The 19682-nt window shown below is 40.6% G+C and overlaps 1 protein-coding gene across 4 annotated transcripts in view; it reads left to right on the top strand.

Annotated features, from left to right (window-relative positions):
• Positions 1 to 19117, top strand: part of LOC107696949 (zinc finger protein 516-like) — a 43627-nt gene extending 24510 nt beyond the window's left edge. For 3 of the 4 annotated variants that reach the window (XM_016497533.1, XM_016497539.1, XM_016497525.1), the window contains exons 2-5: positions 6439 to 8372; positions 11130 to 12365; positions 15351 to 15455; positions 18425 to 19117. In XM_016497533.1, coding sequence (XP_016353019.1) covers positions 6665 to 8372; positions 11130 to 12365; positions 15351 to 15455; positions 18425 to 18597 — 3222 coding nt within the window. In that variant the 5' untranslated portion in view covers positions 6439 to 6664 and the 3' untranslated portion in view covers positions 18598 to 19117. Of the gene's footprint in view, positions 1 to 6438; positions 8373 to 11129; positions 12366 to 15350; positions 15456 to 17136; positions 17201 to 18424 lie in introns of all 4 variants that reach the window. The other variant, XM_016497546.1, reaches the window with a different exon arrangement.
• The last annotated feature ends 565 nt before the right edge of the window (positions 19118 to 19682 follow it).

Raw genomic sequence — 19682 nt, 5'->3', positions numbered from 1 at the left:
TACTTCAGTCTGTGTGCATTGAATTTATTTAATACACGAGTTTCACAATTTGAGTTGAATTACTGAAATAAATTAACTTTTCCATGACATTCTAATTTATTGAGATGCACCTGTATATATATATATTGTTTTAAGGACGTTTTTAGATATTTTTACTACAAAAATGTCAAACATTAATATAGATTAATAATAGCTTTAATTATTAATAACTTCTGTTGACCAAAATGTCTGCACCTTTTAATAACACGATTTAATACCAATTTTAAAGTTGCTGCTAATCAGAAAGTGTTACATTTGTTGTATCGAACCTGATTTTCAATTTATATCATCATTCAGGATTTCCAGATTCTTTGCTCAGACATCAAGCACAAGCAGGAAAATAATCCCTCGCTTTATTGCTTGTGTAACCGTGTTCTGGCTTTAGGGAGTGGCGTTCTGTAGTGATGGCGCTGGGAGGTTGTGGAGCCCTCGCACGTCTGCAATCTCTACTGGAGAAACACTGCTCTCATAATACTGATGTCCAACCAATCTGAGGCCATTATCATTCCATTATACAATTATGAGCTATGAATTCTGACTGAGCTTGAACAAAACTACTGCTTTGTGAAGAAGTCACTGCAGCGGTGTAATCTTATTAGCAGATGAGCATCACAAGTCAAGTAACTCACACATTGTAGTCTGTTTCAAAACCTACAGCCCCTCTTGCTCAGCCTCTCGTGGTATTTTAGGATTTATCAAACACACACACACACTGACATGCAACATGTTTGTTTGGCACGGATGCAGCAATTAACATATGTGCACAGTGCACACACATACTAGCACACACACATAGGATTTTGACTCACGGTTTACGATTCAAGCCAGGGCGTGTTAGAAAAATCATATGTGTCAGGGACTTGTTTAGCTCTGTCTTTCACATGGGGATATACACACTTTTTCTCTTTCTCTCCCACACACACACTGGCTCAGAGCAGAGGAGTAGTGTCCAGAGCATGGGGTGTTTGTGCTGAGCTGGACTAGCCGTCAGGTTGAATAAGCGAGCAGACAGTTGATCCACCATAGCCATTCATCAGCCAGAGAAAAGATAGGAGGGGAAAGAATGGAGCTCTCGCACAGGGCTGTGTCTCTCAGATGCGGGCCCGTGTATGTGCTGCTGTTTCTTTCCACTGAAAGCTGGCCGTCTTTGTGTGTGTTTTTATGTTTTTACAGACACATGTTGTTGCTTGCGTGTCGGTGGAGTGTGAACAGTGGATACTGACTTTAAATGCGCTCGTAAGGATGTGATTTCACTTTTGTGAAGAATTTCCTCAAGCATATGGCAGCTTATCAATCATTGATCATTTAATTATGATTTAATTACTTCAGCAGTGATAAAAAGTACAGTACTAATAAGGATAGATAACATTTACATTAAGCATATTTGTTCCACTGTATACTGTACAATTGCTCAAGGTAGCAAAGAATATGCTTAATGTGGTAACATTAAATTAATTGTTTTTATTTGAAGTAAAATGGTAAAAAGTAAGATTAATTTATTGTTCAAAAGTTTGGGGTCAGCAATTTTTTAAAAATAATTTTAACTTTAAACAGCAAGGATTCACTAAAAGTGACAGTAAAGACATTTAATGTTACAAAAGATGTATATTTTAAATAAATGCTGTTTTTTTTTAAAACTTACTATTCATCAAAGAACCATGATTAAAAATGTATCACGGTTTCCGCCAAAATATTAAGCAACACAAATGTCTTCAACATTAATAATAATAAGAAACGTTTCTTGAGCAAATCAGCATATTAGAATGATTTCTGAAGGATCATATGACACTGAAGACTGGAGCTCTGCCATCACAAGAATAAATTACATTTTAAAATATATTCAAATAGATAAAACAGGTTTTTTTATTTTAATATTTCACAATGTTATAATTTTTACTGTATTTTTGATCAAATAAATACCTTGGTCAGCAAATATCAAACAATCTTATCAACCCAAAACTTCAGTGTACAGTTTTTAATTGTTATTTTTATTTTTTTATTTTTTTATTTTTCACCCCTGCAATGTTTTTAATGGAATAGAAACAGAAATGTTATAGTAATCACTACAACAGCATGACAAAAAGTGACAAAAATACAAACACCTTAAAAGCACCATAAAAGTGGCTTGTATGAATAGTGCGCTATATTCTAAGTCTAGACATGAGCTTTGAAAATCTGTGAAAAATGACTTGAATTTAGATTTTTGGAGTTTGACCATCCCCCTCCTCACCATAAACTGTCATTGTATACTCCATAGTGGAAAAAAGAGCATAAGGATTTGAAACCGCGATGAGTGAGTGAGGGTGACTAAATAATGACAATTTTTGAGTGAACTGTTCTTTTAACTGACGACTGAATCACTAACTGCTTATAGGGTGCTTGCTTTGTACAGTGTATATAATGGCAAACGTGTATTAGGAATGACAGCTAAGAGTTGAGGCAGGGGTAGTCTCAGCCTCAGATGTCATGCCCACGGACCTCTGGCTGAACGTCTGATGCATATGGCACACAAAAGTGGAAACACTTCAGGAGTTTTGAAGTCGTCATCGGATTGGTTGAATTATACAGGATTTCCGGGAGATGTGTGTCTCACGTTCTTTAACGTTCCACCTGGAAACAAAGATGTCCTGACGGCAAACCCCCTCACGAAAGAAGAAAGCCGTCATGTTTACAACTGTGACGACGAGCGCTTATCAGGATCAACTAAACGCTGGATTTTCAAAAGTATGTGAAATATTAAAAGTTCGTGGCATAGGATCTTTAAAATACGTCCGAGAGTTTTACACACTGGTCTGTTATTGTGGCGACATTTCCACGCCCCGAAACGTGACGCTGAACGCTACGAACTGTGATTGGTTGTTTGAAATGTCGGTCAAACAACCTCATGGGCGAGCCTTGGCCAATAAAAGCTGCCATGGATTCCAGACCTTCAGCCGTCAGTCTGAAGGTCTGGCTACGTGAGACTAAGGCAGGGGTAACAGCCACAGATGTGTCAGAGGAAGGTTCCTCAGGAATCTCAAATGAATGGTGGCTGTATCCCAACTGTGGAAACCACTAGAATCCCAAACACCCAATCATAACCACTGTCAGTGACCATAACTAGTGGACAAGGATGAAGTCTCTATAGGGGATGCATATTTTTGAAGAACTTGAGTTGTAAATCTTGTTTTATGCCTATGTAACATGGACAGGCTACAGTTAAGTAGTGTTCATTGTGTCTTCATTTCTGAAACACTGCAGAACAAAGGAGCTCTTCACCCTGTGCAAGCTGTATCACTAAGCTTTACATTTCAGCTGAATAGAAACGTTTGTGCCCGTTCTCCATTCGGTTTTTATCGTATGACCACATCTGTACTCGCATTCCTCATTACACAGACTTTAGCTTTGCTGGATGTGACATTTCGTGTAGCATGTCCAACCAAGCCTGTTTCTTCTTGGCTCCTCTCGTTTCAAACCTGGGGGAATCACATCTCTGGAACACACCAGAATATTTTCCGTAATTTAACATGACAACGTTAGCCTCAGCACCTGCTATCCTGGTCACAATCGTAAACGCGCGCCAGGGCCCCCCTTTTATTTCAGCCATAATCAGCAGTTGAGGGTACCAGGCAGGATCTACTCCAAAATGGGACCAGGAGGGACTTCCCTTTGTCTTCCCCAACCAGACATGCTTCAGACAGGCCTCTAGCGTAGGATGGACCCCTGCATCCAACAATGGCCGTGTTGGACTCCCCGCAGCTCAGAGGAGGTATAGACATGAGCTATTGTGACAGTTCTGGTGCGGGAGGCACAATGCAATTGTAGTTTGGGGGGATTTGAGATCCACCAAATTTTTAGGAAGGCCATAGAGACAATATGGAGTTTCAAAATGATGGATAACAATTGAGTTTCATCATTGGTAATTGTGATTTTGAATAAAAAAATATACCATTTATGCATTGAGTGGAAATCAAAAACTGATGTTAATTTATATCAAAGTTTTGGCTTGTTTCATTTTGCTTGTTTTAGGACAAATAATGCATTAAAAATCTAATTGGTTGCAGTCAAACAAGTGATTAATCTGCCGTCCGTCACATCATACTGAGAACAAAAGACAATCAAGCTCTTCTATGTCAGTATTGATGCCTGTTAGTGGTTTGGTTACTGTCTCTGTGCATTTGGATAAAATGCACAATTTGGTTTAGGATTTGAGTGCACACACGCGTACTGACACACACACAGAGAGCTCAATTTGAAAAATGCACTGATCCTGCATTGACGGAGCTACAAGATGAGATGAACTGTCTGGGGATAAGTAGGTCAGCAGAGCTGAAGTAAGCCCTCAGAGAACAGCCATGTTTCAATAATAACCCCACTGCTGACGTGTGTATATGTATGCATGTGTGTTTATGTAGTGTGTGTCCTTACACATCTCCCAAACCTCTTGGTATCATAGTTACGGCGATTTAATGCTCAGCTCATTGGTTTGCCAAACAGCAAAACACTATTCATTACCAGCTCAGCATGTTCAGTTCCGTTATTATGCGGTTAAGCACCTCATCCATTCCATTGTCATAGAGGCTACACTGTTTACACTCTACCCAACATACAAAATCAAATAATCAAAGGAAATAAACTAGATAAATAGGTAAACATTGGATATAAGTCAAGATTAATGGATGATGGGACCTCAAGGAAAACTTCCAATTTCCTAAACGTCTCCTCTTTAAATTTCTTACCTGGCGTTTTATAGCACAGCAAGTTAACTTACCGTAAAAGATGAACTGTGGAGAGGTGAGTGCTTTTTGTGCGTTAGAATGTGTGTGTTTGTGTGAGGGGGATGCAGGGCCAGTGGTGAAATGTAGTTGGTATATAATGGATTATTGATTGTTGGGAGAGAGAGAGAGGACCGGCCCTCAGGGTTCATCCCAACTGGCCCCTCTCTTGCCAAACACTGAATAGTCTCTTTACGCCTCAGCAGACACACACACACACACACACACACACACACACACACACACAAGCAGGTGCACAATGAATTTAGGCTTGTGAGCAGACAGCCACTGTTCATACGGACTACGAGAGGGGACTAACTGAGACTTACTGTTGTCCTTCAGGCAAAGAATCACACAAACCCACACAGATGGGCTGAAATATAAGGTGGATGGGGGCAAGTTGTCACACATACCTTAAAAAAATGCTGGAACATTCCCAGTTATTGCCCAGGGGGAAAAAAGATACAGCTCTCTGAACACATGTTGACCTTAGTGGGGCATGTTGTCACATTCTTTGGGGTCACAATGGGAACTTGCCACTAAATTGCCTATTATAGGAATTTTAGCTAAATTTAATTCACTTTAAAGAGTAATTGATAATTATAAAACTCAAACCATTGTTTTGGTCTGTAAATATTTTAATATAACAAACTGTATAAATTTGTAACATTTAAATTCAAAATATATATTTTAAGAGTATTAAACACATTTGTGTAACTGGACTTTTGACTTAAAACTCTAATATTACTGAGATATTACCTCTTGTTACAGTACTCAGACTTTGTCTCTACTGTGATGTAGTGTGTATTTATTTGAACTACATTAACCAATTGCACAAACTAGATTAACAGATATGCTAACACACAGGCTGCACATTATAATAAACATTCAGTCAGCATAAGCATTTTTGAAGAATGCAAAAAAAGGTTTGCTATGTTTAGATTTGATAGAAAACAAAACAGAATGGCAGGAAATCCTGATTCTGGACTGGGGTGTGTATGTTTTTGTGGATTTACAACAATTAATACCCTGCTTGTTCTAATATTGAGCAGTGTATTTACTGTATCTGCGTTTATGGTCTTGTTAGAATAATCAGAAAGCATGTCGGATAAGTTAGTGTGTTTATGCAATACTTAAAGATGTGCCATTTCCTCTGACTCTTAAATGAAGACATCAGCAGTCTCTCGCTCTAGCTCTTTGTCCCTCTCCCACTCACTTGTAAATGGTGCAGAGCATAAAACCCAATGTACTATGTCCTCTGTATTCAGCTATGCAGTATGGATTCTGCCTTAAATGAATAGTTTTGACTGAACAAAAGACTGTCAGATGACATTATATAAAAGGGCTCTGTTAGCTGGGGGTTGTCTCAAACACTGGGCCCAAGTTCTTTCCATGTAACAGTTTTGTATCTCTACCGCTTTTGTGTATAGCACTTGCTTCATAACAGCAATTTGCAACAAGACTTTTATAAAAAAAAAAAAAAAAAAAAAAAAAAAAAATATATATATATATGCATAGTGCCTTCCATTTACTAATAACGGCTTGTTTATTGCCATGGACTAATGGATTAATGAATAACTTTTATTTACTCATTTGCAAGTCTTGTTCTCAACTTTGCTTCTGTTCTGTCTCTATTTCCTCTTAGGTGACCAGAATGAAGCAAACCCTCAGCTTGTAAGATGATTCATAGGAGAAAAAACTCCAGACATATTCCCGACAAAAGCAACACTGTCAAGACAGAATTACCAACAATGACACATTTGACAAAGAGAACTTTTACCCAGACCGAATGACTACAGGCGAGACAGACTTAATAGGATCTAATAATTTGGACAACAGATAGCAGCATAGTGGAATATTCAAGCCTTGAGATGGAGGTGGAACGGCCGGACGTTGTAGAGGAAGAGTCCTTCTCCAAGGGTGGCCAAGACAACCCTGATGGCAAGAAGAGCAGGGGTCACACTTGTGAACTCTGTGGAAGAAGTTTTCCTTTCCTCAGCTCCTTGTCCCAGCACATGAGAAAGCACACTGGGGAGAAACCGTACAAGTGTCCTCACTGTGAGCACCGCTCAGCCCAGAAGGGTAGCTTAAAGGCCCACATTCGCAGCCACAAACTGGACGGCCTCAGCCAGAGCACCGGCGGTGAGGAGGAAGATGTGGACGAAGAAGGGGAAAAGGAAGGGGGGGTGCCAGAAGATCAAGGTGGTTGCTCCAGTCCGACTGAGAGTACCTCGGCCTGCAACAAGGTTGTGAGCGGTGAGGAGTCGACCAAATCGAGGAAGAAAGCTGGGAAGAAGGAAAGAACCTCTAGTGAGAATGGCAAACAGTCAGTGCAGTGCTCTCTGTGCAGGAAAAGATTGTCCAGTCAGGCAGAGCTTGAACAGCATATGCAGGAGCTTCACAAGTTCTTCCGATGTGAACTGTGCCCTTATGAGACTTTGCAGGAGGACCAACTGCAGGCTCATGTTGAGAAGGTACATTCTATCGAGGAGGAATCTATCACCAAAGAAGTCTCTATAAGTGAGGAAGCTGACGGTAAAGGCGAGTTCCCATGTGAACAATGTGACCAGGTGTTCACACAGGCCTGGTTTCTGAAAGCTCACAGGAAAAAGCATCAGAACAGTCTGGATCATGGGTGCCGGATCTGTGGACGCCGCTTTCGTGAGCCCTGGTTTCTACGTAGCCACATGAAGACCCACAACACCAAGGTAAAACCAAAGAGTGACACCTACCTTCCGGCTACTGTCAATGAGGTGGCGCAGGACGAGTCCAACTTGGTGAACGAAGTGTGTGTGTATGAACTCTGTGCCAAGTGTGGAAACTTCTTCCACAACCGCAAGAGCTTGCTGTTGCACGAACAGGTCCACAGAAATGTTGAGCAGCCTCCTAACAATACCTTCTGCTGTGATAAGGACTTCACATCTGTCACCAAGACAAGCTTCTTGAAATGCCTAAACTTGAAACCAGCAGGAAATGAAGAGAACCCTGCTGAGGGAACTCTAGGAAAAAAAATCCCGGAGCTTGATCCAGTAAGTAGCTACCAGTCTTGGCAACTGGCCACCAGAGGCAAAGTGGTGGAGGTAACGGAGAAGAGCCTGGGTTGGGAAGAGAGATTAGCCGATGCAGATGTAGCATACGACAGGGAAAAGGGCGAGTATGTCTTGCTCAGACAGGACAAGCGGAAGAAGTCACTTGATTCAATGGCGAGTATCCCAACCAAGAAACGGAGAGGGGCTGGGACCCAAGGCTCCAATACAGATCACCACAGCAATGGAGAAAGGGACGGCCAGGTCTCGACAGGTGAGCGAAGCCCAGAGAATCTGAGTGACACTGAGTACCGCCCTACTTTTCGTCCTAGCCGTAAGACTTCCCAGAAAACCTCAGAGTGCTTGGAGTGCGGAAAGGGCTTCCGCACACAGCAACAGATGGTGATCCACATGCTCATCAGACATGGTGGCTTGGGTGAAACCATTGGTGGAAATGGACTGTTCCGTAAAGCAGCGTCCAGCCCATCTAAAGCAGGCGAATCAGCAGGACTCTTCAGGGATCAAAAACAAACAGGGTTCTTTAGGGACACAGGTAAGAGCATCGTCCTTATTTTGGAATTTAAAGCAAGCCCAGAGTTTAAGCATAATCTCAGGAATGTGTAATGTTATAAACTTCAAGCACCACGTGATTGCATATCATAACCTCCGTTCGCACTACCACACTCACAAATTGTAAACAACAGACAGTATTATTCATGCATTGCTGTGCAGATGCTTAACCTTCGTGTTGAACAGCTAATGTTTAAATTCACTGAAAAGAATGTAATTTTATTTGAATCTGTATGCTACTATAAATCTACTTTACTGCAGAGATTTCCATTTTTATCCCTATTCAACACCTGCCTACAGTACCATTTACAAGTGAACATACAGACCTTGATTAGTTGACTCAGGTGTGTTCGATTACAGTTAAAATTTATTTTACTCATGCTGAATTAGCTATGTGACTGTGCTCCAAAGAATGTGTAAACTTCTCAACAGGTAACTGGTACCTGATTGGAAATGATGCTACGATGATTAACTAAATAAATTTTCGCAACATTTATAAAGAAATTTTAGAAATGTAATTTGAGCTTTTATTTTTGTTGTTATTAATCCTACTCTTGTAGATATACCTTCCTGTGGAGTTCTAATCAAACACACTTGAACCAGCAAATCAAGTTTTCGGGTTCACTCGATCATTACTGGAAGGTGTGTTAGACTAAAGGCAGATTTCCAGGAATAGGATATGAGAATGGCTGCCTTAACAGATACATTATGATATACGGTTTCTGAAGCTAAATTTACGGAGGACAGAGACACCTTGTGGACAAATGCTGCAGCATTTGACATGTTCAGTTGTATTGTAGTGTTTGTGCATAGCTTAAATCTTTATGGCATTTGTTCACTTGTTGTTTAATTTATGGAAGCATGGTCTTTGCTTCCAATTGAAAAATAACATATTTTAATCTTTTTGCACAAAATACCCATCAAGTATAGAACCTTTATGATTTCCATTTGTAGTAGCAGTTTATTTTATTTTTCTGCCTCTAAGCTTAAAACAAAAATTACACTTGTTGAAAAGGACCTCAAGACATTTAATTCAGCTCTAGTTACCAGTCTACGGATTTGGGTTGTTATTTATTTATTTTTTTAAGTCTCAGTATCTTCTTGTTTATACCTCATACATTTGTTTTCTGTCATCTGATACCGTGAAAAATCAGGTTACAGCCTGTATTAGCTCTTTGAAGCATGTTTTTAATTATCAAGGTGCAAAAGCAGGCTTTGAATTGTTAAATATTTTGCTTGTGGCTGGAGCTGTCCAGCCCTCTTTGCATGATGCTATTTCTGGACTTCCTGTCTCAGGAAGACAAGCTCTAAAGATTTGTGTCTTTTTTTCCACTTTCCCCATCTAAGTGCAGACATTCGGTTAAAACACATTGCTAAAACCACTGGAAAATACTGCGGATGGCAGGAGTTGCAACAATATGCCCCAATAGAGCACTGAATCTGTCCTGATAATTGATAATTCCTGTCATATTTAGTGGAAACTTGGGGTGTTATATTAATCGTCTATAACAGAAGACTTATAGTAGACTTGTAGGTCTGATAAAATTGCCCTTCATTACCACAAAATTAAGTAAAATAAAATTGCCTTAAACAAAAGATGCCCTCTTAGGGATTGACACAGATGGAATGTTCCAGAACAGAGGTTTCATTGTGTAAGAGTTGAAACAGATGTCCACTCACTACTGATATTTTCATGTAGGTGTGAAGACTGTATAATGCTTTTCTACACTACTTATCTCCTCTAAGAGATTCATAATAAGACCAAATAATACTTAGAATATGATAGTTCCTCTTGTAGGTTTTCTACTGAAGGACAGAAAGATTGGCTCAAAAATAACCTCAGAGAGGTTGGAATGAAGGCTGCACAGCAGCTAGTGTAAGCCACCAAATGCAATCCAGATGGCTTGAGAGAGAGAGAATAGAAAGAGAGAGAGCTACTGAGAGATTGCAGACATGTTAAATGTAAACAAACATCTTGCTGACAGATGAAAAGAGGTAGTCCCAGGCAAAGTTCCCAGGCCCAATAGTCTGTTGCTCCATTGTACTACTGTTAAACAAACTGTGTGATTATGCTACTACTGTTAACGTTTTTGATCATTTGCAAGTGTTATACAATGCTATAGAGAGTTTTTAAATGTTGCATATTAAATGTTGCATTATTTTAGACAATTAAATTGAATATGCTGTAGTTACATCGACATATATCTGTTACATCATGTTTATGTATTATTGAGTTGGTGCTCAAGAAACATTTCTAAGTATTATCAATGTTTAAAAAGTTGATAAAACATTTCGCTGCTTAATATTTTAGTGGAAACCTCATATTTGTCTGGATTCTTTGGTGAATAGAACACCCAAAATAAATATTTAAAATTGAAATATTTTCTTACATCTTTTTAAACTCCCTTTATTGTTTCTTTTGATCAATTTAATGCATGCTTGCTGAATAGAGTAGGGAAGCTCTTTTTAAAAAATTGTACTGATCCCAAACTTTTAGTGTTTGTGTACTTGCTCTTACCTCTTTAATCAATTTTCTGTCATTAACATAATCTAAAAGGTCTGTACAGTATTAGTACAGGTACTGAAGTAAAATTAATAGTTATGTGGTGCCATCTTGTGGTGAAACTCCAAAACTGTTTTGAAATCCAGTGAATTCAGTGTTGTTCTGATTGCTGGCTTTTGTTTCTGAACATGTTATTGTTATGTAGTTATAAATCCATATTTGTTGTTTTCATGACAGATAAAAAGCCATACACCTGTGAGCACTGTGACTTTTGCACCTCAGAGCCCTCGGCCATCGCTGCCCATGCACAAACGCATCATTTGGCAATCAGGAACTGGGGCCAGAGGAGTGATACCTTAACCAGCTCACTCAGCCAAAGCCAACCTCACCAAACCAACCACACAGGCTTCCCAAGGCTGAGACATGCCCTGCTGCAGCAGCCCTATTGGCCCTACACCAGCTCAACTCACCTGGAGAGGGCAGCACTGAGTGATGCAGCGTCAAATGCTGAGGAGGAAAACAACAAGGGGTTGGAAGAAAGTAGCACCACGGATAAAGCAGATGCTAATCTGCTTAATCTCTCCATGGAGGTGGATGACGAAAAAGAAGAGGTTTCTTCCATGTTATTGAAAAGTTTGGTTCGACACCAGTGTCCTTATTGCTCCTATGCAACACTTTATCCAGAAGTTCTCTGGATCCACCAACGAATTGCACATAAAGTTGACAGCACTACGTTGGTGCCTAAGTGGGCCCCGAGAAATGGCCTCAAGGGGCCCAAATCACTTCTCGATTTCAAGAGACGCACTGGACCACCTCCGTTTCTGGAGGGTAAGGACTGCCCCTCTCTGCCGCAGATGAGAACTTCCCGAACGAGTCCACCTGATTGCAGCCCTGGAGGGATGAAGAAATCAAAACCTCCGACAAGTAGTGTAGAGTCCAGCTCCTCGCAAAGCAAGAGCTGGCACACAGCCACAGCACCGGGGGCATCATCTCACTCGTCCAAACACAAGACCAGCAAGTCCAGGACAGATGAGTTGGCAGGCAGTAAACACAAAGCAGACGTCCATCAAAACAGTTCCTCGCGGCCTACGGCAAGTCCTCAGAAGACTGGAAACCCAAAGACAGGAAGCAGAGTGATGGAGAGTGGTCTGCTACCTCAAGAGGGACTTCATTTTATGCTCTCTAGCAAACACAAACTCTCAGATCAGAGGAGCTCCAAAGCCCATGTTCCTCAGATCCCCGGCAGGTCTGAATCTCAAGCTCAGGATACACCGTCCGTTGCTGGGTACGACCCCTGGAGCAGACTTGGCTTGAGTGGCCCGTCCTCTCACTCCCAGTCCAAGAGACAGTCGACGACCGATGGTCCAGAACCTGTGACAGACATCCTGAGTTTCTTGAAGAACTGCAGTCCTCATGATCTAGCTGCTCTCTACCACCACTGGGGCTTCAACAGCACCATGGCAGAGCAAGCAGGTAAGAGGGTGTATAGAATTCTGCATTGACATTCATAACCAGTATTATGAGATGCTGATTTTTATTGTTTATTTTTTTCCAACAAGTTTAACCCCAAAAGTATTTGGACAGAAACCTTCAAAAATGTAAGATTTTCATCAATCAATCAATAGCATTTTTTGTGAAATCTTTTGATTTGAAAAGGCGTTTGGTATGATGTTATCATCTATGCACTGATGAAACATTAGGCAAGTGAATAGGGATTTGTGTGTCCAAATACTTTTTGGGGTCCCCATATGATTTATTTTGAGCCTAATTTACTTTTTCTGAAACTGATTACTAAACTGGTATAAAGAAATCATATTAATTAGATTTGCAGTTGGTTAGTGCACAGTGCACACTGGACTTCCATATTCTCCGGTACGTTTGTGATTATGACTTGAAATATTAAATAAGGCAAGATGCAGATGTGCATTTATTGTCAAATACCAAATTAAGCCAAATTGTGCAAATACCATTTGCATACCTCAGTCAACAACAGATATAGAAACCTTCAAATGGAACTGTGAATGCACATTAATCATTTACAGAAATATTGGACGGTAAAACATAAATAAATAAATAAATGTGAATTAGAAAATGGCCACTATTATTAAAAAAAAGTGATTAGTGATAGCTTTTAGTGATATCCAATACTGATATCTAGAGAACAGTCATCAAACAAATTTTAATATTACACAAAGATAATGCAAGTAAATATGTAAGTATGTATGTTTAAAAGTAAGTATGTTTATTAGTGTGCAGATATGTTATTTACAAAGTGTGCAGTTTAATATAAATATAACTATGTTAGTTGTGATGTACAATGTATAATTATGAAAGATTAATTGTTCAGGCTGAATATAGCCTGCGGGAAAAAACTGTTCTTGTGCCTGGCTGTTCTGGTGGTCAGTGCTCTGTAGCGCTGACAAGAAGGCAACAGTTCGAAGAGAGAGTGGGCTGGGTGTGAGGGGTCCAAGGTGATTTTTTTAGCCCTTTTCTTCACTCTGTAGATGTAAAGATCTTGGAGGCTGGGCAGAGGGGCACCGATAATCCTCTCAGCAGTCCCGACTGTCCGTTGTAGTTTCTTGTATATCTCTAGAAAATGAGATATACACAAACTTACTGAGATACATTTTTTCAAAATTCAAGAAAGTAAAATTTAAAGTTGATTACAATTTTTTTTTGTACAGAAAGCTTGTAGCATCAGATGTTTGCTAGGTCGAGGGATATAATAATATATATTTTTTTTATTAATTGGTATCTATCAGTATTAGATATTTATTTGTGTATGCTCATTTCCCCATTTGACATTTTTGCTGTCATCTAACACTCACCTAAAGTTAATCTTTAATAACACTAATAATTTCATAACGCTGTTTATAGGGATCTTGTCAAATCTCAAAATGACTTAATTTTTCAAAATGTTGTAAAGCCTAAATTCACTTGTAGCATTAAAATTAATTGATTTTAGTTTTGAAGTGTTTTATTTTTATTTGATTTGACAAATTTATTCAGACAGAATTTATCGGTAGTTAGAATTTCTCCAGTAACACTAACTTTACAGCGCATTTGTAGAAACAAACAGGTAAAGATTGACATGCTGGGAAATGGTTGTCAGGTCACAGTACTTGAATTATTCAGTGAAGGCACATTAACTACATTTACTCCTGAGTTGAAATGACAAATGAGAACAGTGAGGGCTAAAATGGCACATAGCACCCCACACATACACACACCGTCGTGCCAGCATGCGCATACTCAAAGGTTAATGGAACTATTGAGTAATCTCTTCATCATCGTGTAACCTACGAAAGTGTGTAAAAACATTTCAGACAGCTATCGCTGAGAGGCATTGCAAGCTTTAAACATCAGGCTCATAACGGCACGCCAGGCGCTCTCCGAGGGGTTACAGCGCCTCGATGCCACAAATATGCAAAACAGCACACTCAAAGAGTGAATGAACGAAAGAGCAAGAGGAGTCAAATTAAGCCACCAGCTGCTTTGAAAAATATTTTCAAATGCTTTTTTTCCATTCCACTTCATTTAAGGACATTTTGTCAGGCGGTAGTCCAGTTGGCCGGCATCAGTGAGCGTAGTTCTGCGGAAAGACAGTGGAAATTTCTGTCAACTGTCTGGCCTGATATCATCAGTGCTCTCTTTAGCCCTTTGAGTCACATACAATAAAGTGACCTTTCCAATATTAGACATTCCTTTTGTTTGTGCTGTCCGCTGCTTTTCCTGTTGCGTCGCTCCGGTATGGTAATAACTCACAGACTCATGTTTACTAAACGTAGCCTTGCTAACTACTGCCACCAACACTCTCAGTCACAGCTCGGCGCTACAACAAAGCGGGGCCTGAGGGGTCGGAGCAGGTAGGACCACCAGTGCCAGGTGACGGACAGGAGCCAAAGGGACAGCATTTCAGCTCGTGCTCTTAAAGCAAGGGGAAACGAGATGCTGGGTGCTTCAGGTTCCACATCCGTTCCTGTTACTTCAGCGAGTCCTTCATCGACGCACACGTGTCCGAGCGATTCCCCCCGCGCGGACGAGGGCTGACTTAGCTAGAACGACGGGCAGGAAAAGAGCAGCGAGAGGGAAGGAGACAAGGAGAGAGGGAGGAAGGGGAAAGCAGCACACCTGACATGTGACATGGTAGCGCAGATGGGGGCACATCACAGGGCAAGGCTTTTAATTCACAGTAATTTATGCGGTCACATGGGCCTGTGTTCATGTCAGGCTGTCGGAGATGCTCTCGTGATGCGGCGTGACAGCTCCCCATCCAAGCCCTGAAGGTAGCCTCCCATAATGACACATAAAACATACTAATGATGCTTCCTCTCTCTCTCTCTCTCTCTCTCTCTCCCTCCGTCTCGTAACCACTCTTTCTGTTCCATGTAAGTTCGCCTACATGTTTTTCCTATTAATTTTCATTTCTCTTTCTCTGTTTGTGTGTGTGAACTGTAGGGTTGGCGAGGTCAGGGTCTCAGCAGGGGGAGTATGTGTGTCCAGTGTGCAGGAAGAGCTTCAACCAGCCCAGCCATTACCGCACACATATGAGATCACACACAGGTGAGAAACACACACTAGAAACAAACATACACACCAGCGCTGGACAGCAATTAACTGAATCTACTAACTGAACTTTTTTTTTCATTTCACATTATCACATTATCATTACAAATGTAATGAAAAATATATTAAAATGATAAGATACTATAATATAATTATTATACTGTATATTTCATATATATTTAAATGTACATGCATGCATTTATGTGCAAGTGTGTGTATGTATAACGAGCAATCTCTCTCTGTCCTTGGACGAGACTCTTTCTTTTTTTCTGCCGCAAACATATTTGCGTGTGACTCTGACCTGTGAAAATTGTATACATTATTAATCAGATGTCACTTATGGAGCTGTAATTGTGCATGCTAATAAGCTCAGCAGTCACCAGTCCAGTATTATATGCGTCAAATGCTCGCTGAGAAAATGTGAGTTTGCCCGTGTCTTCTCGTCAAACCACACACACACATACACACACCTACTCAATCAGGAGTCTTCATTTCATCACAGATAAGATTATATCCATCATTCATGTTTAACAACAAACTTTCATACAACATAATAAATCTGTGTGCCATTTTATGTTTGCATTATTTAGATATGATGCATTGCAATTGTATTTTTTATCAATTTATGTTAAAAAAAAAAATTTGAAGTGACCTTTGCTACGAGTATTTACTAAATTTACTTCCTGGTTACAGGGGGGAAGTGCTACTGCATGTCATTAGCATGCACCATAGCAGCTTTTTAATGATATATAGAGGTCATGTACCATTCGCAGTAATCCAAATGAATAGGATTTCCTCCACTCTTTTAAACAGGGCGCACTTAGCCTCTCAGATTATGACTAGGACTCGAGTTATTTTTTTTTAAGAGTGTGTGAAGGTTGCGCATGCTAGCCAGACTGATCCCCAGTGACAGAGGCCAAATGCTACATTTTACGGAGCTCCCTCTCTCTCTACACATGCACATAGACTTACAATCAACGTCATCAGTGATTGCTCTCTTCAGTGTGAGCTTTCAAATGAAGCGGGGCAGGGGCCCCCGGCCTCCATTAACATGCACACTAACTCTGTGTCACTTTAAATTGGTAGTTTCAGTTCACTGTCTGCCGCGGCCACGCTAACTGGTGATGCTAATTCAAGGCCTTTACGGCTAATGCTCGATGAGCGGGTGGATTCTGGGTTTGCACCTTAGCGTCTTTAAAATGGATTCTGCAACTGCAATTCTTCCTTTGAAAGTGACCAAGAAAGCAGAAACATCATTAAAGTCAACCTGAAATGTATTAGCAACCAATTTTATTTCTGTAATGTGATGTAAGTCCCAGTGGAAAAAGGATATTCAATGAGATAATATAATAATTTAATCATTTTTATTAGCCCAGTTGATTGGTCTTTATTTCATGTGGGGAAAAATAAGAGGGCTTGGTGCAGCAATTTATTATATTTAGAATTTTTATTTTGCTTTGGAACGATGTGCACCAATGGGGCATTCATAAATAGACCAGGAATGTGTGATTCAAAAGTTAATAGGGTAAATTTTGATTTCATGTTGATTTAAAAGTTAAATTTTTACTAGAATGATCTTTGTACCCTGCTGGGTAACCATACAAGGGAACAAGTTCCAATTTTTGCAACATTATAAACTTGATTACCTCTGTTTAACCCGGCCACCTTGCTCCCACAGTGATGTTTGAGTCCAATGGACTCATGGGAACTGGAGTCCATCCTCTACAGAAGCCCCCAAACAAGTATGTTTCACTTTTCGTTCGGTTGTTTGCATTATTTGTGTGTATCTTGTGTTGTTTTTTTTCTGTCCTGTCAGTCATTTCTTCATCTTTCTTCATTCTGAGATATGCAGTTTTTACCTGCCACCGTTGTTACAGTGCAGAAAGTTCTAGTAATAAACCAATGCTAGGGGATCAAATGGATTGCATCCCGCCTTAACAATCGGAGATGCGCATTGCTGCAGCAGGGAGGCCAGTCCTTAATGAATTACCCCCTTTGCATGTGTTGCATATTACAAATGGCAAAAGCAGGCCGAGAGTAAAGGTCAAATTAAATTCGTGCCACACTCTCTGTGATGTTCTGACAATAACCTTTAATGTAATTTGGTGGGTTCTGTTTTGGATCGGGGTTTCACTTTCTACTCCTCTAGGGAACCACAGTGCCCCTGGATGAGCTCTTACTGTGCTGCAGACCTTATCAGGCAGCCAGCGCAACCCAGCCTCAGATAGTCCTGATTAATTGTGTCTGTCTTCCATTTTTTTATGAGGCATGATTTATGATAATACCCCTCTTTCAGCCCCTCGGAATGACAATTATTTCCTAGTGGATAATTCATTCATTTTTCAAAAATAATAATACGGAGAAATTGAATGGCAGACTCATTTGTTTTGCTCAGGTGTGGGGGGATATTTTTACGCGATTGCACGAGGACAGCATTGTACATCAGTCTAATTAAACGCTGAAACTGGGACTCTGACAATTATTCCAGTGTTGAGCCCCAAACAGACATGGGCAGAAGGAGAAACTAGGTCTGTGTGTGGTTGTCAAGTTCGCCTCTCCTCGCAAAACTTGATATGCCCAGACTTTCGACATCTACCATCGGTGTGACGTCTTATTGCTCAGGGGAAGGCAGGCAGGCAGAGATTCCTGTGTCTGTGAGTTTGTGTGTTTGTACGAACAGCTGACAGAAACAGAAAACAAAAGGCTGACATCCCCTCGGGGGGAACAGTCAACCGTCTCCATATGGCATGTCATCAGCCTATCAATCATGCCACGGCCCCTCCCCCCCACCTTCCCAACCTGCCTCTGTTCTTTCCTCTTGAAACGGGAAGGCAGCGCTCTCAAAGCCAGCCCTCCAACATCACTGCCACGTCACCTCTCTCTCCTCTCTGGTTCCAGCCTCGGCTCCGCTCTCACCTTGGGGTCCAGGCTCTGACCTCATCTTGTTTTTTGTGTGTCCGTTTCAGGTGAGCGACCTTTCCAGTGCCGATACTGTCCTTACAGCGCCTCACAGAAAGGTAACCTGAAGACCCATGTCCAGACCGTGCACCGTCTAGCCTTCGACAATGCGCAGTACCTGGACAGGAGACTCCGCCAAGCCCCTACCAATGAACCCACGGACCCTTCCGGATCTCACTGAGCATGCCCACCTCCTCACGACCAGCTCAAATGAGGGCTGAAATCTATAGAAAGTCCATCAAAACACTTTGATGCACAAATACGGCATTCGAGGAAGACGTAACGTAATGTACAGCATTGGATTCGTTCGTGTTTTTAGTTTAGTTGGACTTTCCGTGTTTCCTTTTTATTTTCACCCGGCACAAAGCTCTAGATTAAACTGAAAGGGGGGGACACATGTTTACACCTCCTTTATCCAGAGACTTACGAAAAAACTTGAGGCTAAAGCATTGACAACACGAGGTCAGAGCTGATGGAGTAGGACAGTGAGCTGCGTTCTCAAACCCAAGGACTTCAGTTGATCCCCTAAACTTGAAATGCTGCCTCCGAGTTCCCCGATTGACTAGTTGTTAAAAACAGAATAGCCTTAGTGCGCAAGGAGTGTAGTTTGTGCGTGCGTGTGCGATTGTGTTTTCCACATTCTACTTCTCAGGACTTGAGTTAGACGCAATTCCAAAGCCTGCATTCGTTCACACAAGTGTGTGCACGTGTGTTTTGCATGCGAAGGAGACATGCAGTGAAATTCATTACTTAGTTTTGTTGATTTATAAGTATATATATATATATATATATATATATATATATATATATATATATAGAGAGAGAGAGAGAGAGAGAGTTGAGTGTGTTTTGTCACTGGTTGGGCAACACTTGGCACTATCATCAAAATATGTCCTGAACACCTTTGTATTGTGTTAAACTTGGAATTTAAAGTATTTATGTAAGCACAGCTGTAATGTTACATAGGTTTCCACTTGCGTCGAGTGTCATATTCATAAACCATCTCTCTGAAGAGTTTAAGGTAAAGTCACATGCCATATTTTGCATTAGTGTCATCTGATTGGTCCAACAAAGTCAGAAATATTATTTGTGTCTGCGCTTACTTTTTTGATGTAGCCTACACAAGTTTTAATGTGTTTCTCTTTTTTTCCCATCAAACATGTTTGCCTCGGTGGATTCTGAATAATTGTATCCCAAAAAAGAAAGAAAGAAAACTTAATTCAATGGCGCATCAGGTCTCAAAGCCATGTTAAAATGCTCACGTTT

This window comes from Sinocyclocheilus anshuiensis, unplaced genomic scaffold, assembly GCF_001515605.1.
Source record: "Sinocyclocheilus anshuiensis isolate Anshui unplaced genomic scaffold, SAMN03320099.WGS_v1.1 scaffold1038, whole genome shotgun sequence".
NCBI lineage: Eukaryota > Metazoa > Chordata > Actinopteri > Cypriniformes > Cyprinidae > Sinocyclocheilus > Sinocyclocheilus anshuiensis.
The sequence above is the reverse complement of the archived record's forward strand: the minus strand, read 5'-3'. Positions and strand labels throughout refer to the sequence as shown.